We start from the raw sequence: 24,987 nt of genomic DNA on the forward strand, positions 1-24,987 counted from the left end.
GGTGTCTTACCACGAGTTTATGTTATGCCCAATCGGGGTTAAAGTGAACAATACGAGTAATCCAAGACAAGCAATAGGAACAGTAAAGAACAATCAAGAACAAACACAGAGATTTACGTGGTTCGGTTGGTGAGACCTACTCCACGGCGACAACGGCGCGATGATTTCCACTATGATAAGCAAACAAGTTTACACATGAGATTCGTGAGATTGTGTCTTACTGATATCTCCTTACGGTTTAGTTTATATAGCCACTAAACCCTAATCCCACCGCCTCACTGACTCTCTACAACCGACTCTCTCTACAACCGACATTATACACAGATAACACTAATCACCGACATAAGCCTAGCTTCCGCATCCCAGCTCTGTCTCGGAGTCCAGCTCTGTCTCACAGCCTTGCTTCGCATACCAAAGTAATCAGCTCTACTAACGGGTCCAAAATTTGGCGGGTCGTAAACCGGGTTCGATACCAATCCATATTCGAGTCACTTCTAACAGTTTCTCGACATTGGCCTTAAAGCGTAACTTCTGGTGCCTAACACGTTCAGGCATGGTGAAGGGTTTTCTCCTGGTATGTACCACCTCACATGTGGGGTGGTGGGTGGGGTAGTTGAGTTGGTTCACAAACTTTTTGTATTTTATCATAACAAAATGTTCGATAGTTAGTATTCGTAACATATAGGAATGAAAACGAAATAAAACAATTTATCTTTGCTTTTGTTCATTTTCACGAATTGCATAACAATAGACTTTTTGTGCTTGAGTCTTGCAAAACTTCTCGTGCCAAACACTCATGAATGGTTCGTGAATACAGGGGCACGAGTTATCTCGTGGGATGCAACCCACGAAATTCATCTTGGTTCTTTAAAGGATTGCATCTCAAGGAAATTGTGTTTGCTTATTAACTTCGATCCTAAACTCTGAATACGTATCAAAATAAATTATCCGAAATTCATTTAAATGCATCCATAAACATCACATAGTGTCGAGTCACAAAAAATGGACCAACTCTAAGCACTACGTTAGAAAATGACAAAAAAATTAGTATTTTAGATAACGAAGAAAAACAAGTTAATGAGGTGGAAAAGGTAAATCTCATAATGTTTTGTAACTTGAGATAATTAGCTCTTTTTTGGGAAGGATTGTTGTGCGCATATGCTTGACTTGTACGATACAGTCTGAATTTCATATTTTTAAGAAGGTTTTCTTTCTCTCCAAAGTTCTTGCTCTAATGCTCTTCAACCAAATCGAGTGGAGAGAGGCGATGGAGTAAAGAGAGTAAATGAAGAAGATGACAAAGTAAGTTTGAGAGGGGAATTAGAGAAAATTAGAAGATATTGGAAGGAATAAACGAAGTCACGGAGTAGATGATGACAAGTAAAAGAAGAGACTGTGTAATAAAAAAGTTGGAGGAAGAACCATGAAAGAAGAGAAAAGGAAAAAACCAATGATCTGTTTAAACTAAATTGTTTTTCGTTTTTAAAAAAGTACTAAAGTAAAAAAAAAAAATTCATTGAGCATTTTGATAAAATCGATAATTTCTCTTTAAATTCTTGTGTCCAAAAAATTATAGTTTCAAAATTCATCAATTGATAGGAGCCTATATCATCGCAAAAAAAAAAGGTCGCGGCTTTGGGGCATAAAGATTAATCTCTGGGGAATAAATTCTCTAGGGAATACATGTGTTTTTGTACATTCTCAGAGGAATATTTTATTTTAGTCAAAAAATTCACTTGATCAAACATTGCCCCGTAAACTTTATCTTCTCTATCACTTTCACTGCCAAAAACTTCCCACCACCACTATTCTGGCAACCATTTCCACCTCTTCTCTCCGTGTCTCGATAAGAACATCTTGAATTAATACAATTAGACCATGCCAAACCTAAAGCTGGCAACCCCTTCTTCCACAAGTGAAAAAACCCTAAACCCCTATTTCTCACACCACAAATCCCATCATTATTAATTAAATCCGCAACTTGGTTAGTATCACGTATGCTAACACAAATTTATTTGCTTGCAACTTAAATTTCCCAGAAATCTGAAACGATAAAGAAGATCTTTTTTTTAGGTCACTTGTGGTGTTTTCAAATTCAGAACAAAGAAGGGCAGCAATTGAATCCATTATAATTAATTTTACAGGTAATTGAGAAAGGTTTAGTGATTAAAGAATCGATTCAATCTAATAACCCAAGTAATTCATTAGCGGATTGAACCCCACGAACGTAGATTCGATCACAAGGGTCGTAGAGCTGAAAAGAAGTGGGTAAGAAGAATAGGAAGAAAGAGAAAGTGGATGAAAACCACCATGAGGGATGGGAAGTTGAGAGGAGAGGAGAAGTTGAAGGCAGATTTGGGTTTTTCCACAACCATTTTCCGAAACGATTTCAGTAATGGAGTTACAAGGGATTCCACCAGCAAGAACTCGATCAAGGATAGGGAAACCAATTGTACTTTTTGCTGCTAAAGACACAACAACTAGTGATCTTACTTAGGTTCTAAAGTTTCTTCATGATAATCCAATTTTTTTTTTATAGAGAGCGAGGATGAAGATTAAGGAGCAATATTTGACTAATAAGTCACTTGGGCCCAAAAGAGAATCATTCTTAAGTCAATTTTTATTAACTAAATTTTTATTCTCTTGAAATTTTTTTTTATTCTCCAAGAGGCAAAAAAAGAAAATTAATAGGAGCCTAAAGCCCTAAACTGTCTATTGGGAGACCAAACAAGCCAGTCACGTCATTTGGAGTGCCCAAACTAGAATTAACGATAAAACTAGATTCCTTAATAATTACTCGAATCCACAAGGATCCAAGTCACTGACAACAAAACTAGGGCGGGAAAGTCTGTGAAACCGCGCGTAATTTTGAAAACCAATAGGCGCCAACATCCAAAACATTTCATTTAGCAACCTACGTGGAAGAATCTCAACCGCCACGTTACATTAATCAACGCACAATTATCGTCCACGTTCCTCATTTTCATCTCCCTCCATTTTTGTTCCCAAAATGGACAAATTCCCAATCCAAGTTTTCTCGTTCCCGCCCTTATGAAAAAATGGTCTCACTACATTAAAAACCCTAATTTTATCACTCGAATCCCACCTGGAATCTGAAAAGACATCACCCATTTCTTCTCTCTCTCTCTCTCTACTCTTAACTTCAAATCTGCAAAACCATATTGGCAATGGCGGATTCTAGTTATGGATGTTATAATAAGTTTCTTAATCCATGGGTTCTTCACTTTCAGAAAATGGGTTTAGAACTAAAATGCCCATTATGGTACGATTCTGTTTCCCCCCTTTCTTCTTCCTTTTATCTCTATTCTAGGGTTTTTTTCTCACTTATCAATGTGTTTATGCAGCTTGGATCTTCTGAATCAACCAATTTTACTTTCGTGCAATCACATTTTCTGCAGGTTTGATGCTTACCCTAGTTTAGTTCTCTATTTCATCTTCACCATCTTCTTGTTCAGTTTCTGGTTTTGGTTTTTCAAGTTTCCCCTTTTATTGTTGTTTACTTATCTAGATCTTGAATTAATATGCAGTTCTTGCCTTACAAACTCCTCCCAGTTCGGCCATGATTGTTTTGTTTGCAAATCACCTTATTCAGATCAAGGTAACTCTATAATTTCATCTGAGTTTTACTTTAAAAACCCTAAACTTGGTTTCTTATGATTACTATGTACATTTCAATTGATTTGAGTTTCTGGGTTGTTTTAGATCTAAGGCCAGCTTCTCATATGGAAAACCTGGTAGCTATCTATAGAAGTATGGATGCAATTTTCAGTTCAAACACAGTTGATAGATCAGGGAAAGTGAAAATTGAAACCCTTAATGATGAACCAGTTCAAGGTTCTCCAAATATTGCTGAAAGAAAATGCCCCGTGGAATCTTTATTGAAGAAGGAAAATGGAGGAACCCAAACTGGTCTTAAGGGTACTTTTCAGAATCATATGACACAAACATTGCCTGATAGTCCTCCATCGTTTGGGGAAATGAAGGATTCAGATGAAGCTAGCAGTGGTACTGGTGATCAACGAAGGGTATGTGCTGTCTGCTGAGTAATTTCGACCTAATTCCTTCATTTGCCATATTTCCAAGTCAGATCTAAATTCTGATTCCAAATATGAATTGTCTTGAATCGGTTTTTGGAATGTTATTTTTTTGTCTGGCTTGTGACATCTAATTGTTCAACTGGTTGAATTGGAATGATTTTGGGTCCATTTAGAGTTAGATGAGACAGACAAGTCTGATTTAGAGGAGTCGAACAAGGCAGACAATGAGAAAACATACTCCAGTAAGTTCATATTGATCGTTTGAGATTAATTTATATGTATTTGCAGATTGGTGAGAGGTTTTCTGCAAAGGGTGTAACGACGAAGGTACCAGAAGATGCGACAAACAAAAGATCGTTTGAAGGATTTGTTCTCCAAGGGGAGGATAATTGCTCAAGGGAAATCAAGAGGCAAAAATTGGATTTTGGGTCTCAAGATGTCGCTGTAAATGGCGTTACAGTTCAGCCAATTGTACCCCAATTTGGTGCAGACAGTCCAGCTTTCATCTGTGCTTTTTGTCAAACCTCTAAACCATCTGAGGTAATATATCTTTAGTGACCCTAGCTTCAGTTTTACTTTGAGTAGATAATGCTTGCACTTTGCTTAATTGTAATTCATATATCTGCATTATTCAGTTAACATTAACTTTTATATGATATGCATTATAGGGGTCTGGACCGATGATGCATTATGTCAATGGAAAATCAGTATCTGGAGAAGACATATTGAAACCAAATGTGCTCCATGTTCACAGGAATTGTGTCGATTGGTATGTTATTCTAGACACTTGTTTATGAACTTCTATTCTGGTAGATTGCTTAATTGATATGAACACATCGCAATGTTTGTGATTACAGGGCGCCGAAGGCTTATTTCGATGAAAAATCTGATACTGTCAAGAACTTGAAGTCAGAGGTGGCAAGAGGTGCTAAGCTCAAATGCAGTGTTTGTGGGTTGAAGGGTGCAGCTCTCGGTTGTTACTTGCAATCTTGCAAACGGACTTATCATGCTCCTTGTGCATTAAAAATTTCAGGATGCCGATGGGATACTGTAAGTTAATTGTTGCATCTTTTGATGTTTCTTCTTATATTTGAATAATGTTATTTAGGTAGTGTTTGTTTTTTCTCTAAATCAGATCTGGTATCTGGCTCGAGTTAGAATTCACTGTTAATTTTGTTCGATTGGTGATTGTCTGAGTGGTTGAGTCTGGATGGTTTTGAGTCCATTTGATTCTGTTGATGTTAGATCATAAAATGAGAAAAAACTCAATCACTACCTTAGTTTTGACATAGAATGAGTTTAAATGTTGCCTAGCCGTATGCCCCCGAACTAACTTTTTCTCAATTTGCTTGTACAGGAAGAATATCATATGCTATGTCCGTCTCACACTAAAGTACGTTTTCCAAGTGAAAGAGGCAAGATTGAAAAAAAGCTAGTGAAGAACCATTCTGTTCCTTCCACACCTCAAATGTAAAATAACATTTTGTTCTCATTATGCTTTATTTTATCCTTGTTCATTTGTTTTACTTGTCTATCTGCTTGTTGCTGAGTTTCTTATTTCCAATCACTAGATAAGTAGAACTTTGAGAAATTTGTTGTTGCCACCCACTAATATCTTGCTTCGATCGCTCTTCTCAGGGTTGATCAAGAAACCAAGGTTTGGGCAGCATCGGTTGGTGCTACTAGTGAATTGGTTCTTTGTGGATCTGCCCTTAATGCCGAAGAGAAAGTATATCCCAACTTTTTTTTCAATAGTTACTTTCAATCTGAGACTGTTCGAAAGTTATAATTTAGCTTTTGCCTCATTAGTTTCTTATATGTTATTTCAGAATCTAATGGTGAAGTTCGCAAAATTATCTGGTATAACTATCTCTAAAGTTTGGAAACCAAATGTCACCCATGTGATTGCATCTACTGACGAGACGGGTGCTTGTAGCCGAACTCTAAAATACCTTATGGCTATCTTGAATGGAAAATGGGTTGTGAAAATTGACTGTAAGTTCTCCATCTCATCCTCAAGTATTAGGTGCTCTTTCGTTTATATGATCCAACTATTACCTCTATTTGCTTAGCATGTTATACAGAGTCAATTACCGGTCCATGATAGGTTCCATCAGGAAACCATCATTATGTCTCTAGTTATGCCTTTACTATTCTATTTCATGTCACTCTTGATTACATAATCCATTTTTGATAGAATTTGTATTTGTGAATTGCTGAAACCAGGGGTAAAAGCTTGCATCGAAGCAATGAATCTTGTCAATGAAGAACCTTATGAAGTTACTGTGGATATTCATGGATGCCAGGATGGGCCTAAAAATGGAAGACTAAGGGTCATTGATGAGGTAGTTTTTCTTACTTCTATGATCAAAGCAATTCTTCTTCTTTGCCTTTACTAACTTAGCCCCATCTTGTTCACCCAAGTTGTTAAACTTTAGACATGCTAGTGACTTGAAATATCAGTAGAATCATTTTGTTCTCTTTTGTAACCCTAATCACTCAAATTGGGTAATCAAAATGCTCACACTTGTTCTATCTTCGAGCATAGTGACTAACCGGCCAACTTTTCTACAGTTACCGAAGCTCTTTAATGGTGTCAACTTCTATTTCACTGGCGATTTTGTTCAATCGTACAAAGAATCTCTCGAAAATCTCATCCAAGCTGCCGAAGGTCGAGTTGTGACGAAGGATGCTTTAGTTGCGAAGAGCTCTAACGATAGTGAATTCCTTTCGTCAAATTTGGTTGTTTATAGTCTTGAAACCACACCTGATTGCGAAGAAGAAGAGAAGAAATTAGTTATCGAGAAAAGGCGTAAAGAAGCGGAAGCTCTTGGAGAAGAGACAGGATCTTGGGTTATTGATCATACATGGATTTTGGAGTCAATAGCAGCTTGTAAGTGTCAACCAGTTGATTGCTAATATTCTGTATTTGTAAATGAGAGATGTTAGTCTTCATGTTTTGGGGTGAAATTATGGGACTCTAAGACTGAATATTTTCCCCACAAAAACTCTAGTTTGTAATGTGAGATACTCGGATGATAATGCCATAACCATATTTTGATTCTAGATGACTATTATTGTTTTATGTCTGATGGTCGATTGGTCTGAATAAATGGTTTGTGTTGATCTTTGGTATATGTGAGTATGACAATTAGATTGAGATGAGACTAACTAATCAAGTTTGAAGGAGTTAGATTCAGACGACAAAAGAAAAACAAACATCATCAAATCCAAATAACATAATCTTCGACATATAGTGACTTTAGAAGCAAAGATATGGCTATCTTGAATAAAATACTTAAAGGTGTAAAGTAAGAGAACATTACAAAGAACATAGTTGAACTCATTCATCATATAAAATGACAATACTTTTATCATTAATAGTTTAATGAACCTAGTTGAACTCATTGGCCATATAAAATGGTAATACTTGATCATTAATAGCTTAAAGAACTTAGGATGAGCCCCAAATTCTATACTCCTAAAGGGACCACAAGGTTGCTATTATTGCCCAATGTCACCGTGCAGCTGCACCAATCGTGAAAGTCTCCATACAACCTTGGCAGATCTTAATGGTGTCCGATTCCGCCCCCTCCACCACCAAAACCGCCCCCGCCGCCACCTCCTCCTCCTCCACCACCACCACCACCACCACCAAAGCCACCACCGAATCCACCTCCTGCTCCTCCACCTATGCCCCCACCAAACCCTCCTCCCTTTCCGAATCCCCCACCAATGCCACCACCACTGCCAAAGCCTCCACCTATGCCTCCACCACCACCTTTACCGATTCCACCACCTAAACCACCACCCTTGCCAATTCCACCACCTAATCCACCACCCTTACCGATTCCACCACCTAGACCACCACCCTTGCCTATTCCACCACCAAGTCCTCCACCCTCACCAATCCCACCACCTACCCCACCTCCATTACCGATTCCACCACCTACACCACCTCCCTTGCCAATTCCACCACCAAGTCCTCCACCCTTACCAATCCCACCACCTACACCACCTCCACTACCAGTTCCACCACCTAATCCTCCACCCTTACCAAATCCACCACCCACACCACCTCCCTTGCCAATTCCACCACCAAGTCCGCCACCCTTACCAACCCCGCCCCCTAGTCCGCCACCCTTACCAATTCCACCACCAACCCCACCTCCATTACCAGTTCCACCACCTAATCCCCCACCCTTACCGAATCCACCACCCACACCACCTCCCTTGCCAATTCCACCGCCCTTACCTATCCCGCCGCCAAGTCCGCCACCCTTACTAATTCCACCACCAACCCCGCCACCTTTACCGAACCCACCTCCTACACCGCTACCCTTACCTATCCCACCACCAACACCGCCTCCCTTACCAACTCCGCCACCAACTCCACCACCCTTTCCAATTCCACCACCAACGCCACCACCTTTACCAACTCCACCACCAATTCCACCACCTTTGCCAAAACCACCACCTTTACCGATCCCACCACCGAGACCACCACCCTTGCCAAAACCACCACCAGCTCCGCCACCCCCACCAGTGGCACCACCTATGCCGTGGCCGCCACCAAACCCACCCCCAACTCCACTACCTATACCGTGGCTGCCGCCTCCTCCAGCACCTCCACCTCCACCAAATCCACCTCCGCCACCAAATCCTCCACCGAATCCACCTCCACCACCAAATCCTCCACCTTTACCAATAAGGAAATTTTCATCCTCCTCATTCTTAAGATTTCTAGCAACAACTACATTCACCACAAAAACATTAAAAAAGACTAGAGATAGTAAAACAACACAAGAACTTCCACTTCTCATCTTTGTTTGAGGGATTTGTAATGAGGATGCTAGAATGAGGAGGGCTAGCTATATATATGCAAAGAAATCTACTGCAATTTGTGTGGGGTTTGGGCAATGAATAAGATCACAACTGTCTACTACACTATCACCCCATCCGCCATAAATGGAAGCATTTATGATATGGCCGTCTGTACTAAGTTGTAGGGGAATGCATTTTTAATCATGAGACAAGAATTTCATACCATCCCTATCTGTTTGGCAAACAACAATGGCAAAAAAGCTTAGGGGTAATTCTAAAGTGTTACATGTCAAGCTTTTTTACGTTGGCTCTCTACTTGATTTTATCTTATGCAGCAAAATAGATATCATCTAAATTTTGTCCGCCGGATGAAAATCTGTGAAGCTAATTTATTTACTCATGTGACATTGGGTACCTTCATAATCTTTCACAAGTCAATAACCATGATGATTGTGTATCAAATATGATTAGTTATTTGAAGATGGGAAATAGTGTTTCTATTTGTTTAAACATTAAAAATGTTGAATTGAAAATTTAAAGATATTTCAATAAGATACTATAGTAATAGAGTATATATCTAAAATTAACAATCGAGATATCATCTTAGAGATCCAAATTTAAATTCGTATTGGACAGAGTTTTAAAAAAAGAACTCTAAAAAGTAAAAAAAAAGAACTCTACAAAGCTTATGCGACACTCAGATTTTCTAAGATTAAGGGTTGCATTGGAGATGCTCTAAGGCTTAAGTAGAACACATATACCACTTTCTTTTATTAAGTTTGTAGACGTCCAAATCAAAACTGATCGTCAACGAGTAGAGATGGCCTAAGTACAATTTTGTTATGTGGGTATCCTCTGTCCACGTGGGACTATACTCGCACCACCCCTCACATGTGACATTTTTTTAACACGTGTTTTTTTTTATGTTCAATAGCATGGTATACATGCACCTATTACGTCTGATCTTAGATCTGATACTATGTTAAACTGTTGTTAACACATCTAATTCAAAACTCTCTACAATCGTAAAAGATGATCTAGATATTAAATTCTTTCACGTGGATATCATTTATTCATACGAGACTATTCTTACATCTTCTTCCAACCTTCGAGATTATATCTTAATATTAATTAGCTTAATTTCATAAGTTTAGCCTTGTTAGAGTGTCATATAATCAACATATGATGCAACCATCTTTTTGTCTAGATAAATAGTTTTGTATTAGTTTAAATGTTTTTTTTTTTTGAATTGTCAAAAGAATTTAAGTGTTGTTTAAATGATGGAAAATCTGTTGATATTAGAGCATCTCCAATGCAAAACTCAATCTTAGAAATTCGGAGTGCCACATAGGATTTTCTGAGTTTTTCTTAAAAAATCATCTCCAATGCAAAACTCAACTAAGATCTCAAAGATGATGTGTCGAGAGTGGAATAGAGATATCTCAAGAGGACACTCTATTTTCAGAGTGTCCTCTTGAGATATCTCTAATTGTCCAACTCATCAATATTTAAATTTCAACCAATAGAAATCAATTCTTCGTATATTTCCAAAATAACACGTAAGTAAAATAAAAGAGTTTAGAGTGTTGCATTGGAGACATACAAGAATTGAGGATTTCTATTTTCGACACCTAGGAGTGAGAATTTCAATTGAAACTTGACAAATAGGACGAATAGAGATTTTTTTGAGTTTTGCATTGGAGATGCTCTTATATGTATTGAGTGCAGTTAGGCAGAATAATCGGTTATCGAGTGTGATGGCTGCCCATTTAATGTATAGACAAATTGTAGGGCATGTCGTGGGGTTTGTAGTACCATGCACAAATTAGAAAGACAAAAACTTCCACCACCAAATTCAATTTCATTTATAAGAAAACAAAAATATGTAGGGTACTCTTTGTTTTTGTTGAAAAAATGTAGGGTACTTGAAAACCTCTCCATGTGGGTAGTAGGCGAGAATTTATTGTTCATATGACCTTTTTTCTTTGCTTCACACTAAACAATAGTACCCAAGTAGTATCCTTAAATGTGATAGTGGATTGACAGCTGAAGATTTGCTATTAGAACACACAACATTAATATCTAGGGAAGAAACCAACATTTTAGTCGAGTAGAAAGGTTGTGACTAAAACATATGAAAATACAAAGTCGGTTAGTCCAAACCAAATTTCAACGTGTACCGTGGGTTGTCGAGGTGTGTTTTTTTAGACGGTTGTCTAGACATTAACTTCTAATTATTTAGTTATATTGGACTACATTCCAAACTAAAAATATATTTGAGGTTGACTCTTATTCATGATTTTGCCGTCTAATATCAGTTAAGTGGTTCGAGTGTCAGCCACATGTGTGAGTCGGCACACTGCCCACTTAATTTATATTTGACAGAGAAATCGAGAATTAGGATCAACCTCAAGCATATTTTCATTTGGGAGTGAAGTATTAATATTGCTAAACCATTGGGGTCAATGCCTAAATAAACCTAAATATTTTGTGAACAATATTTTTGTCAAAACTGACGCATGTAGTTGAAACGTGTTCCACTTAACTGATATTTGACAGAAATATCGAGAATGGGGGTCAACCCCAATACATGTTTTGGTTTTATGGGTATAGTCCTAATATCACTAAATAGCTGGGAGTCAATGTCCAAGAAACCATCAGGGACTTGTTCCTGTTTTTGTAACCAAAACCTCTCAGGCTCTCGAGGGTTTCTATCCGTAGTTGTCGTACCCATAAAGTAGATAAAACAGTCTCGATCTTCCTATATTACATACAAAATCTTACTCGAGAACGCAACAAAAAATTTCTTCCGTCTCCTTCTTCATATTATTCACTAATGTCGTTAAACTTTAAGGAACTGTAGCTTAATTCCTTAAAAATCACTTCTGTTTGGAGATTGACCTAACTTAAAATCAAAATTTGGGCATGGACGAAGCATGAACGAGTCTTTAGAGACAAATAGAGAAACTGTTGAAATTGAAGTAGAACAACAAAGTTCGATCTATTTGCAAGGACAAAGAAGAGCGAAAAAGGGTTGTTCAAAGGAAAATTTGGTCAAAACTCTCAATAATTTCTTTTAGTGAACAAGGATCAATCAATTTTTTTAGTCTTCAGCTCCACAGGTACTCTTTTAATTTGCAACACCTTGCGACAACTTTGCTACGCCTTTACAACAAAATTGAGATTTTAACCAAACAAATACCAATATTTGTATTTTTTACCAATAAAATATAACTTGTTTTTTACCAAAAAATTTCCTCTTGTTCAAATTTGGCCAATGAGCATCCACCAAATGGATGTGTAGTAATGTGTCCTTAAATATTTCTGTTTATGTTGTTCTCTGTTGTGCCTCAAAAGACGTGGGCCGACTTACTTTTTCGTTTTGCCTCACACTTCTAGTCCTAACATGGTCATTTAGAATTCTCGTCCAAATAATCAATTTGTTTATAGGCAACCTCAGTTTTATAGGCACAACCGAAGTTTTCTTCCAACTTTCATTCTTAAGCTGCCCCACACCTTGTGAAAAGTAGAAGATGCATGGCAAAATTTATATGAATGGATGACATACTTATATGGAGGAATTCAATATGACTCGTAGTCCACCCTAAAAATAATGAAGATTAAAGACAAATATTTGAGTTCAAAATTATTCATAAAAAAGTCTAAAATTGCATCAATTCGGTTCATATTAGACAATCATCAAGGTTCCAAATTCCAGATGACTAGTTTTGATCACCGTCCGAAGATCAAGACTAGCATGACATCTCTACAAAGAGATTTCTGGTGGGACGCATTCCCCTCTTCTAATTTAAATCACAGGAAACTACATGTTAATTAGGCATGGGCTTCAATGCCAAAACCAAAATTTCAAGGATGATTAGGATTTAAGACCACTTTTGTTGAGAATAAAGACTATGCTCATCAGTGGAGAGATATGATTAGGACGCATTCCCCTCTTGTTCTAAGTTTGGATTTTTTTTTTGTGAAATGATAAGACACGAACTTTGGTCTCATCATTAGGATCTAAGTGTACCAGTGCTCGAACCCAGGTGTCTCACGTCTGAAACTCGGACCTCTACCATCTCACCCACGCTACATATATGTAATGAGTATGACTCGAACTTTATTTATACGAAAAACCAGAGAGCAATCAGCATTTCTAAAACAATTTACGGGAAGTCAAGGGGGACCATGGCCCCCTTTGGCCTGCATGTAGATCCGTCCCTGCCTCTGTCTCAACCAATGGGCAAGCAATTCATTGACTGTTAACATTTATTCACAACTACTCACCATTGTGTTGTGGGTGTGTGTGTGATGTATAGGGCCCGGATCAGCATACCCATCTTAACATGGGCCAGGGCCCGTAGTCAGGCCTGTCTCGTTTAGCCCGGATCCCCTTAGGTGGGCCTCTCTGGACGGGGCTCGGATAGCTCGGACCAGTTTACGCCACTAGTTTCAGCATAGGAAGGGAAGAAAAGGTATTTTCCTATGAACAATTATCAGCTGGTTCTCTAAGAAATAAGAATGACTCTTCAACTACTTCATAGGACAACTAAACCAAGATTATAATCAACAATTGAGCACTATCACTTTATGAAGATTGGATCTTAATACTTGTTTCCCCCAATAGACTATATAGTAGAAGAAACTTGTGAATTTTCATATCAATTTTTAGTGGGTGGAATTCTTTTGTGGTCTGATTTTCTTTTCTTTTTTTGCAGCTTCTTAATTGGTCTTCTAAAAATTGTGATCATTTCCCATTATATGCTGTCTTAAAGTTGAAATTATCTTTTGCATTGGCCTAATATTTTGTACTTATTCATCTCCTAACAAAAACCACCACAACTACCATATGGTCAAACAAGAATGTTTTCTTCATTTAATCATAAATTGGTGGCCACTTAATTAACATCTTAACCCGAAAAAAGTCATGTGAAATCGAGGTTTAATACATGCCCGACCAAATCTAGCCTATGCACACAACTCTTTTTACGAACGGATCACATGAAATCAGAGAAGAAACATGATGCAGGGGCACCCGGCGTGGAGGCTTTTTCCATGACCAAACCGGGCCATAGGCCATCCGGCCATGAAGAGTAGTTTTTAGGAAGTCCCAATTTTAGTATGATTATTAGAGAATTTAGGTTTAGAAATTTATGCTATTTTAGTATTTCCAATAATTGGAAAGGTCCAGATTTGAGTTTAGCTATTTAGGAAGTTGCAGTCTTTTAATTATTTAGGAAAGTCTAATTCAAGTCTATCTAGGAAAGTCCAAAATCCTATAAAAGGATATCTAGTCTGTCCATTATTCTCATGTTGAAGAGAAAATTCCCTTGAGTTTAATAAAGTTTATCAAGTTTTAGAGTTATTTTAATCTTTCTTTTAATTGTTCTTCGTTTATTTATTGTCTTCTTTATTTCCGCTGCGTTCTACATCAAGTGGTATTCAGAGCCATCAAAATTCTGGATTTTTTTTTCTTTCGTGAAGGTTAGTTTTTGTATATCAATGGATTCTTCGTCTTATAGTGATGAAAGTTTTTTTGAAGAAAGATCGAATTGCGAGGAAGATGATTATATTTATTTCAATGATCGGCAAGAAGATAACTTCTCCTACTATGAGGCAGAAAAATTCGATGAGTCGAATATGGATGATTTTGGATACGAATGGGACTATTCAAAACATAACTATGAAGAAAAAATTCCAATTGAAGAAAATCATCATAACCAAAAGAAGCATTCGACATGTTCGTATGATTGGGAACCCGAAGACGAATGGGACTATTCAAAACATAACAATGAAGACAAAATCCAAGTTGAAGAAAATCATCAAAAGAAGAATTCGACATGTTCGTATGATTGGGAACCCGGCAACAAGCCAAGTAAGTCATATTTTTTTCATTCCCCTCCATATTACTATCATTCTATAGACCAACCAAATCATAACCAGTCTTTTGGAAATCCCGTGCCGACCACACCATATTCACCACCACCACCGTATTCTCCTCCACCATATCCACCGCCACCATCGTATTCACCTCATTATGTGACACCAATTCATACCCTGAAACGTGAAGAAAATCCTAGCCCGCTATACCACCCATATGAAAACCCTAGCCATGTATTCAATACCACAAATTTTTTAGGCACCCCGGGTTTACACATACCCAATATTGCTGTCCCAACTACAAGCACCGCCCAAACTCCATCCCCACACATTCAACACATCTTACCCCAATTCCACCAACCGGTATATGTTAGTGAGTGGATGTACGTGAGTCAATCTAGGCAGATGTGTGGTCCGTATATTCAAGAACAGTTATTTGAGGGTTTGTACACTGGATTTTTGCCCGAAGAACTTCTTGTGTATCCTGTCATTAACGGGAGTCTAATCAACTCTGTGCCATTGAAGTATTTTACGCAGTATCCGGAGCATGTTGCCACGGGTTTTGCTTACTTGAATGCAAACTTTCCAATTACATTAGCATGTAAGCCAACTAGTGGAGTTACTACTTCCTTTGGACCAGCGACGTCTACGAAACCGCAATTGAATAATAGTAGTACTGGTATTGAACAAACTAGTTCGAAATATGATGCTGTCAATTGGACCTCATCTGACATGCCACTGTCATATGAAGAATCATGTTGGGTGCTCGATGATATCGAGGGAAGGAAACGCGGTCCACATTCTCTTGCAGAAATAATTTCGTGGCATCATTATGGATATCTTCCAGATACATTAATGATATACCACAAGGATTGCAGATTTCAACCCTTCCCCCTTTTATCACTTTTTAAGACATGGACAACATATAGATCAGATACAGCGAGATCTATTGAAAGTGTTGAACCAATACCAGAATTTACTTCCATGGAGAAGGATCATAGACATCTCGGTTATGAGGTCAGTGAACTGTCCAAAGTTCGTATTGTAACAGATAGAATGATTGAGGTTGATGAGGAGAAAATGGATTTCGCTTCTAAAGATGTTTCTTCAATGGGCTCAGTTGCTTTTAGAGATGTCGCTTCTGAAGGAGTTGAAGGAGATGTCCTTCGACCAAGGTGACAATGCGAACAATTTGTCGGATAGGACAATTGATGTGGAAGATCATCAAGTCCGATTGATTTAGGGATCGTAGAGTTGTAGCTAGAGACCAACTACGATCGTCGAATTACGAAGTAATTCGCGGCTAACTTCGATCGGATCCTACAACGGGTTACACATAAGAGTGACAAATTGATCTAGGATATGACTAGTGGGAGTGAGATATAATCATGGGAGTGTCCCATAAACATATCTCATAGGCCTAAAAAGGAATTAGGCAAAGATAGTACAAAAAGGCCAAAAGCAGGGTTTTTGGGCCTAGGCCGATTCGGGCACTTTTAGGGCTCGGATTGGGCTGATTTTTGGAGGGACGTTTCCTTATGTTATGAACATTAAATCTGCCAATTTTGGCTGGGTTTGGACGTCATCTCCTTAGGGAATTGAGAAAATACCAATAGTTGCTATTTTCGACTATTTCCCTAAATCTTATTCTAAAGGGTGTTTTGGGAAACCTAAAAGGAGGTGGATTCTTATTAGGGTTCTATATAAACACTCTTAGGGCAGAGAATAAGGTGTGGAATTTCTCTCTAAGCTTTCTTACTCTACCACATCAAGTAGAGAAGAGAAAGTGAGCTAATTCCCATTAACTATCTATCTAGTCAAGAAGAAAGGAGTTCTTCTTCCAACCACCATTGGTGTGCTAGCTATACAACAAGGTGGGAGATCAAATTGATTGCTCGTGTCCCAAGTAGAGGAGCTACACTTGAAGCTCTTGATCTTCTCATAAGCAATTGGAAAGGTTCGAGGGAAAACTAGCGAATAAGGTATTTATCTTTCTAGTTTTAATTAATGATTATCATAGGCTTATGCATGTGATCCTGGGAATACTAGTGTAGACATTAGATGTCTTATTCCGCTATAAACACTAGTAGAAGGGTGCAAAACCCAACAGTGGCGTCAGAGCCTCTTGCAATTAGCCTATCTTATCTAAGTTTTGGACCAATTCCATGCTTTTCTAGATAGAATATTGTGTTTAAAAGTGTTTTGAACACAAAATTTTGATTAATTTTGAATAAGATTCAAGTATTTGTCAAAAGATTTCAAAATTTGTTCTTGAAAAGAGTTTCAAAACCTGAAATTTTGATCCAAAATAGTTTGAGTAAGAGTTGTTTTTTTTTAGTTTTTGGAAACTTGTGAAAAACAAAATTTGGAAATTTAGAATTGTTCTAAAAGAATTTGAAATATTTTAGAAGTGTTTCAAATTTTGGAAATAGCAATTTAGAATTGCAACACAAAAAAAAAAGGGGAAAGACTATTGAGTTTTTTAGAAACTCAATAGGTCCGGCCAGGAAGCTTCCTGGCCGGACCAGTAGTCTGGAGGACGCGTCTGGGAGACGCGTCCCAGACTACTGGTGGATGCGTCTGGGGACGCGTCCGGGTACTCCAGGTCGCGTCTTCCAGACGCGACCAGTAGCTTAACCAGGACGCGTCTGGGACGCGTCCAGTAGCTACCATCAGACGCGTCTTGGAGACGCGTCTGGGGTCCTGGGTGTCTCGGACTAAGTCCGAGACACCTAGTGCTGGTCCGGTCCAGCATCAGATGCGTCTAGGACGCGTCTGGTGCTTGGACTAGCGTCCTGGCTCCGGCCAGGACGAGATCAGGCCTATTGGCCTCGGCTCGGACATGCCGGCCCTATGGGCCGTGCCATGTCCGGACCTTGTCCGGGCCCCTTTTTGGGCTTGGGCCGGGACTTGTCTAGGACTTGTCCCGGGTCTTTTCAAGGCTTTTCGGACCACGAAAAGGGACCACTATTCGAGTGGGAGTTTTATCCAAATTTTCTCCAAAATTCCAATCCAAATATTTCCGAAATAAACCCGGGCCATTCAAAGCCTAAACGGAATTTCTCTTTAAAATCAGATTTTAAAATCAAACCAAGACGCACCATTAGTCTAATCCTTTGATGTAGACTTAAGGTACGTACATGACATATAGATGTCGACAAAAGTATCTCCCGGATATACATGCATATATAATTGTTAGCCTTGAAATATATTATATGATTGCATGTGATGTGAATGCGGAAACTAGTATGGCCATAGAAAGTGTTTCTTATTTTTGTTTTGAGCACGGATGGGTGCCTAATTTGTAATAATTTTAATTTTCAAGTTTACACGATCTGCGAATCGTTTGAGTCTTGTAATTAGAGTTTAGGGTTTATGAGTCCATTGAAGAAGCTCAAGGAAGGAGTCCTAAGGTGAGTGGGAGAAATCAATGGAGGTTCAAAGATGGAGATCTAGACGAACCAAAAGACGAAACAAGAAGCAAACCAAAGGAGATTAGATCTTCTAGGTTAGAGGCCATACTAGGATCCATATGTGCTTGATTTACTTTCTCGCGCGCATTTACTTACTTATTTACGCTTTATGTCGTGGATGTTAGTTAGGCTAATTAGTTCACTGAAACGAACGCCAGACTAGCGTAAAAGTCCCTAAAAGTAATTTTGAGTACAGTGCCTATCCAAATTAAGACACTCCTTGCGCCCTTGTTCGAGGAAGGTGGGTCGGCCTTCGCAGAGTACCTCCTCTACCTTGGGACATTGCGGGTAGGCCTATAGAAGAGGCCTACATGTCTAAATGGTTCTACTCAACGAGATCAGCAAGAGAGTCTTGGATACTCGAGGCAAAAGGATGGATTTTACACTTAACATGTAATCCATCAACCGAGAATCATACGGTATGATCAGTGAAAGTGTTCACTCACCTAAATCAATGGGAATTAAGGGCAGGGCCCTAGTCCGCTTAATCCTTGAGAGATGGGATCTCGGAATCGCATTATTCATCTAGGGACATGTTTTATCTTGAATAATGTGGCAAAAACGTAGAACTTTTTTGCAAAAATTATCGAATGTAATACTTAGCAAAATCCTTTTTCTGTTTCATGTAGTTTTACTATGGCAAAAATCAATCTTTTCAACCTATGTTCAATCCTTGATGAGGACAAATTGAACATGGATAACTTCCTTGATTGGGAAAAGAGATTGAGAAGTGTTCTCAAGTCTACAAACAAAGAAAGCGTACTGGATACCCCTATTCCAAGAATAACTGCGAACTCAAAGGTTGAGGAACAAAAGCAGGCCAAAAGTATCCGGATGAAATCAATTTCAGTAACTTGCCTTATGTTGGCAACCATGGAACCTAATCTTCAAAAGAGATTCAGGAAAATGGATGCGCACACAATCATCCGTCGATTAAGGGACATGTCCCGAAACAAATCACGGTTGAGGAAGTACGGGACTTCCAAGGCAATCCGGAGAGGCATTGGAATGTCTGAATCAAAGAAAGAACTTCAACTGATTCAGAAGAACAAAAGGAAAAAGGAAGGAACTCGCGATTCCGACCAAGGTATCTATGTTATCGAAGTTAACTTAGCAAATACATTTGATTCTCAATCCTGGGTATTCGATACCGGATGTGGTGCTCATATCATTTATGATGTGCAGGGCCTTAAGGGAATCAAGTATTTATCTGGAAGGGAGCTTGTCCTACGAGTAGCAAATAGAGCAACGGTTGCTGCAAAAGCTGTAGGAACATTCAGTCTACCTTTAGAAACTGGTCTAGTTTTAGAACTTCATAATTGCTATTATGTACCCTCTATTTCTAGAAACATTATCTCTGTCTCAGAATTAGACAAAGAGGGATATCACCTATTAATTAAAAACCAGCGTTGTTCTTTATACAAAGGTGAAATGTTTTATACCAGTGCTAAGCTATACAACGGTCTCTATATTACGAATATTGAGAACGAAGTCTTCAACATAGAAACCAATAGGCTACGGTCAGATGATTCAAATCCAAGTTACCTTTGGCATTGTCGTTTGGGTCACATTAACATGACACGCATGAAGAAGCTCCATGAGCATGGACTTCTAGGTTCGTATAATTTAGAATCATATGACACATGCGAATCATGTTTAATGGGTAAAATGACGAGGTCTTCTTTTAAAGGAAAAGGAGACCGAGCCAAAGAACCCTTGGAACTCATACATACGGATGTATGCGGACCAATGAGTACTCCGGCGAGAGGTAACTATGGCTACTTCATCACGTTCACGGATGACTTCACTCGTTATGGTTACATATACTTGATGAGGCATAAGTCCGAATCGTTTGACATGTTCAAACAATTTCAGAACGAAGTAGAGAATCAACTTGGCAAGAAAATAAAAGCCATTCGATCCGATCGAGGTGGTGAATATTTGAGTCAAGAATTTGACGATCATCTTAGGAGTTGTGGTATAGTATCTCAACTCACTCCGCCAGGAACACCCCAGATGAATGGTGTTTCTGAAAGGAGAAATCGCACCTTGTTAGACATGGTTCGATCTATGATGAGTTTAGCAAATCTTCCAAACACGTTCTGGGGGTATGCTCTAGAAACGGCTGCTTTCACACTTAACCGAGCTCCGTCAAAAGCTGTAGAAAAGACGCCATATGAGTTATGGTTTGGAAAGGTTCCAAAGCTGTCTTTTCTCAAAGTCTGGGGATGCGAAGTTTATGTAAAACGTTTACAAGGAGACAAACTCGCACCTAAATCAGACAAATGTCTCTTTGTGGGCTATCCAAAAGAGACAAGGGGTTACTACTTCTACCACGAATCTGAGAACAAAGTGTTTGTTGCTCGAGATGGTGTCTTCCTTGAAAAGGAATTCCTTTCCAAACAGACAAGTGGGAGAAATGTAGATATCGATGAAATTCGATATGAGCAACAAATAAACACAGATATAGAGATATCAAGAGGTTTAGCGGCTCCTATCTATACACAAAGTATGGAAGAGGAAAATGAGGTCGAGAGAGTACCTCCCGCTCAAGTCGAATTAAATTCGCAGGAGACATCTCAACTAGTTGAGAACACTCCAAAAGTTGCTCAGGCCCCTCGTAGATCTCAAAGGCTCCAGGAATTATCTCAGAAAACAGATATCCTACTGTTAGAAGATAATGAGCCGAGTACCTACAACCAAGCTATGGCGAGCCCCGACTCCGAAAAATGGCTAAAAGCCATGAGGTCGGAAATGGATTCCATGTCAGAAAATCAAGTATGGAACTTGATCGATTTGCCCGATGGAGCAAAACCAATCGGATGCAAATGGGTTTTCAAAGTAAAAACTGACAAGGATGGAAACGTTAGCGTTTTCAAAGCTAGACTCGTGGCGAAAGGATACAAACAGATTCATGGTATAGACTATGATGAAACCTTTTCACCTGTCGCAATGCTTAAATCCATTCGGATCATTCTAGCAATTGCAGCTCATTATGATTATGAGATTTGGCAAATGGATGTCAAAACCGCCTTCCTAAACGGACACTTGGAAGAGGATGTGTACATGACACAACCCGAAGGTTTTGTAGATTCCAAAAATGCTGGAAAAGTTTGCAAGCTTAAGAAATCCATTTATGGACTCAAGCAAGCAAGCCGGAGTTGGAATCTTCGATTCGACGAGAAAATCAAAGAATTTGGATTTCTCAAGAATGCAGAAGAATCTTGTGTTTACAAGAAGGTTAGTGGGAGCGACCTAGTTTTCTTAGTCCTTTATGTCGATGACATATTAATCATAGGAAACAAGATTCCGATGTTGGAATCAGTTAAAGACTGGCTTCGGAAATGCTTCTCTATGAAGGACCTAGGGGAAGCAGAATACATATTGGGAATCAAGATCTATAGAGATAGATCAAAGAGGATGATCGGACTTAGTCAAGAAACTTATATAGATAAGATTCTTCAACGGTTCGAGATGACAAACTCCAAAAGAGGATTCCTTCCCATGTCACATGGTATGGTGCTTAGCAAAGATCAGTGTCCTAAGAGTCCTGATGAGCTAGCACACATGATGAAAGTACCCTATGCTTCGGCAATAGGATCAATCATGTACGCCATGATCTGCACTCGCCCAGACGTCTCATATGCTTTGAGCATGTGTAGCCGTTACCAATCAAATCCAGGCCAAGCGCACTGGCACGCCGCCAAGAATATCCTAAAGTACCTGAAAAGGACTAAGGATCATTTCCTGGTATATGGCGGGGAAGATACACTAAAAGTTGTAGGCCATGTGGATGCAAGCTTTCAAACTGATAGAGACGACTTCAAATCACAATCTGGGTTCGTCTACTGTCTGAATGGAGGAGCGGTATGTTGGAAAAGTTCCAAGCAGAGCACAGTTGCAGACTCTACCACTGAAGCAGAATACCTAGCGGCCTCGGAAGCTGCAAAGGAAGGAGTTTGGATCAAGAAGTTCATGATAGAACTTGGTGTCGTACCTGGCATGGAAGAGGGCGTGACTCTCTATTGTGACAACAACGGAGCAATAGCCCAAGCCAAGGAACCAAGAGCGCACCAAAAATCCAAACATATCCAAAGGAAGTACCACTTGATTAGAGAAATCATAGAAAGAAAAGATGTGGTAATTTGCAAGGTTCATACGGATGATAACGTTGCAGATCCGTTGACCAAACCGTTACCTCAGTCCAAACATGATTCACACATGAGGGACATTGGTATAAAGCGCATTGGGGAATGGCAACAAATGTAATTTGGATTCATAAAAGAGTTTATGTGCCTAATTACTTACATTCGATAAATAAAATAAAAGAAATTTTATTTTGTCCTTAGAATTTGGTTTGGTATTTTAAGAGACAGTCCACACGATAAAGAAAACGCTCCGAGTAGGCTTGTCAGATACGTGATCTGATGAATGAAACCCTACTAAGTGAACTTGGAGTGATTCATTATCAATTCCCTAGTCCAGGTCATTGCATGGACAACAATGACTCACGAAGACTAGTACGGGAGTCGATGGGATAGCGCAGTTTCATGGGCTATAGGAATAGTGTATTCGATTCGACTACGTGAGTGCATAATAGAGATTATGCGCTGGAATAACCCTCAACATGAGAAGTTCATCCAAAGAATGATGAAATCGTCAAACTTCTCATAAAGACAAGATTGAAGAGATTCCTCAAAACATGAGTGCTCAGCTCATCTTATGTAAGGAATGTCTGACTTTGGTTCCGTTAAACGCCGCGCCGTAAAAGGAGGTTATAAAGGCGGATACTGGGAAGGACAGGATAGACATGAAGTTGAGTGGGAGCGCAAGAATGGATTATGTCCTCCTAACCATGTTAGGATGCAGTGTCCTCGGGCCACTTGACGAGCAGCAACTGAAAATGCATGGCCGTGCTCAAATGGATTAAAAGTTAATCATTTGTTTTGACAGTTGTACTCGAGATCAAGAAAGTCTGAATGACGTGACGTATCAGATGGGATACTAAGTGACATGGGAATCGAGCATTGTACTTGTTCTAAGTCCAAGTGGGAGTCTGAAGGAGTTGAAGGAGATGTCCTTCGACCAAGGTGACAATGCGAACAATTTGTCGGATAGGACAATTGATGTGGAAGATCATCAAGTCCGATTGATTTAGGGATCGTAGAGTTGTAGCTAGAGACCAACTACGATCGTCGAATTACGAAGTAATTCGCGGCTAACTTCGATCGGATCCTACAACGGGTTACACATAAGAGTGACAAATTGATCTAGGATATGACTAGTGGGAGTGAGATATAATCATGGGAGTGTCCCATAAACATATCTCATAGGCCTAAAAAGGAATTAGGCAAAGATAGTACAAAAAGGCCAAAAGCAGGGTTTTTGGGCCTAGGCCGATTCGGGCACTTTTAGGGCTCGGATTGGGCTGATTTTTGGAGGGACGTTTCCTTATGTTATGAACATTAAATCTGCCAATTTTGGCTGGGTTTGGACGTCATCTCCTTAGGGAATTGAGAAAATACCAATAGTTGCTATTTTCGACTATTTCCCTAAATCTTATTCTAAAGGGTGTTTTGGGAAACCTAAAAGGAGGTGGATTCTTATTAGGGTTCTATATAAACACTCTTAGGGCAGAGAATAAGGTGTGGAATTTCTCTCTAAGCTTTCTTACTCTACCACATCAAGTAGAGAAGAGAAAGTGAGCTAATTCCCATTAACTATCTATCTAGTCAAGAAGAAAGGAGTTCTTCTTCCAACCACCATTGGTGTGCTAGCTATACAACAAGGTGGGAGATCAAATTGATTGCTCGTGTCCCAAGTAGAGGAGCTACACTTGAAGCTCTTGATCTTCTCATAAGCAATTGGAAAGGTTCGAGGGAAAACTAGCGAATAAGGTATTTATCTTTCTAGTTTTAATTAATGATTATCATAGGCTTATGCATGTGATCCTGGGAATACTAGTGTAGACATTAGATGTCTTATTCCGCTATAAACACTAGTAGAAGGGTGCAAAACCCAACAGCTTCTTCATCTGATACTAGAGTATATGGGTACCGACGATATTACCAGCAAATGCAGATTGTAGTTTCATCAATTGAACCAGCAGTTGGGCTTGGTTCTGCAAAAACATACACAGATTTTATTCTTATGCTTGCTACACAAACACGTCTTACTAAGAGTCAGGTATCTAACTGGTTCATCAATGATCAAGTTCGGTTATGGAAGCCAGTGATTGAAGATATGTACATGGAGGAAACTGAGGTTCAAGTACATAAAGAATTCGAAGACAGATTACGCAAGAACAAACTTAATGAAAAATTGGGTTCCAAGTCCATTGAGAATGATCCCAATATTAGAACCCAAACGTTAGGATTCTTCCTTGGTGGTACCCTTAATGTGGAAGAGATTCTTCAAGGAAGTGAAAAGAACCAACGAAACATCGAATTGCAGAATTATGGGAGAAGTGTACAAGCAATGGTTACGAAAAACTTAGTTGAGTACTATACAACATTACAAGAGGATACTCAAAACAATACTCAGATTATTGCAATTTCTGAAAATTTACATACTTTTATTTGGGAACCAGGTGGTTCGTTTGTCTTTATTCATTCTCTACAGTTTCATTCTTCATATGACGATCAAAACCTCGCGAAAAGTATTCTAGTTATTATTGAGAGAAAAGAGGCAAGAAAGGTGATGGGTTGGAAGATGAATTTCAAAATCAATTTTTTCACAAAGAAGAATAT

At 39.0% G+C, this 24,987-nt stretch overlaps 2 protein-coding genes and 1 pseudogene across 3 annotated transcripts; 1 reads left to right on the forward strand and 2 right to left on the reverse strand.

Moving 5' to 3' along the window:
* Positions 1 to 1,732: 1,732 nt before the first annotated feature.
* Positions 1,733 to 2,981, reverse strand: LOC147559000 (DNA repair protein XRCC3 homolog pseudogene; annotated as a pseudogene).
* On the forward strand, positions 2,704 to 7,124 carry BARD1 (breast cancer associated RING 1). Its single transcript, XM_086660759.1, has 12 exons — positions 2,704 to 3,283; positions 3,366 to 3,419; positions 3,549 to 3,619; positions 3,724 to 4,046; positions 4,347 to 4,598; positions 4,727 to 4,827; positions 4,916 to 5,108; positions 5,416 to 5,528; positions 5,697 to 5,787; positions 5,888 to 6,053; positions 6,285 to 6,403; positions 6,633 to 7,124. Exons 1-12 carry the CDS (start codon positions 3,189 to 3,191, stop codon positions 6,975 to 6,977), a joined length of 1,923 nt encoding a protein of 640 aa, XP_086516885.1. The 5' UTR covers positions 2,704 to 3,188; the 3' UTR covers positions 6,978 to 7,124.
* Positions 7,125 to 7,319: 195 nt separating this feature from the next.
* Positions 7,320 to 8,983, reverse strand: LOC147559002 (uncharacterized). Of its 2 annotated transcripts, XM_086660761.1 has the most exons (2): positions 8,137 to 8,983; positions 7,320 to 8,007 (listed from the first exon to the last, which is right to left on the reverse strand). In XM_086660761.1, exons 1-2 carry the CDS (start codon positions 8,879 to 8,881, stop codon positions 7,628 to 7,630), a joined length of 1,125 nt encoding a protein of 374 aa, XP_086516887.1. In that variant the 5' UTR covers positions 8,882 to 8,983; the 3' UTR covers positions 7,320 to 7,627. The 2 variants fall into 2 exon arrangements, with proteins under 2 accessions (XP_086516887.1, XP_086516886.1); XM_086660760.1 differs by having other exon boundaries at positions 7,320 to 8,983.
* Between the last annotated feature and the right edge of the window lie 16,004 nt (positions 8,984 to 24,987).

The sequence above is a fragment of the Eschscholzia californica genome, unplaced genomic scaffold (assembly GCF_041429995.1).
Source record: "Eschscholzia californica isolate CP2 unplaced genomic scaffold, dmEscCali1.0.p SCAF_2, whole genome shotgun sequence".
NCBI classification, from domain to species: domain Eukaryota; kingdom Viridiplantae; phylum Streptophyta; class Magnoliopsida; order Ranunculales; family Papaveraceae; genus Eschscholzia; species Eschscholzia californica.

Bases quoted from the DNA above. Each gene is read 5' to 3' on its own strand.
- BARD1 (XM_086660759.1), top strand. From the start codon at position 3,189: ATGGCGGATTCTAGTTATGGATGTTATAATAAGTTTCTTAATCCATGG. The intron at 4,599-4,726 runs GTAATATATCTT...TATGCATTATAG, and splicing joins AAACCTCTAAACCATCTGAG to GGGTCTGGACCGATGATGCA. The intron at 4,828-4,915 runs GTATGTTATTCT...TTGTGATTACAG, and splicing joins CACAGGAATTGTGTCGATTG to GGCGCCGAAGGCTTATTTCG.
- LOC147559002 (XM_086660760.1), bottom strand. From the start codon at position 8,881: ATGAGAAGTGGAAGTTCTTGTGTTGTTTTACTATCTCTAGTCTTTTTT.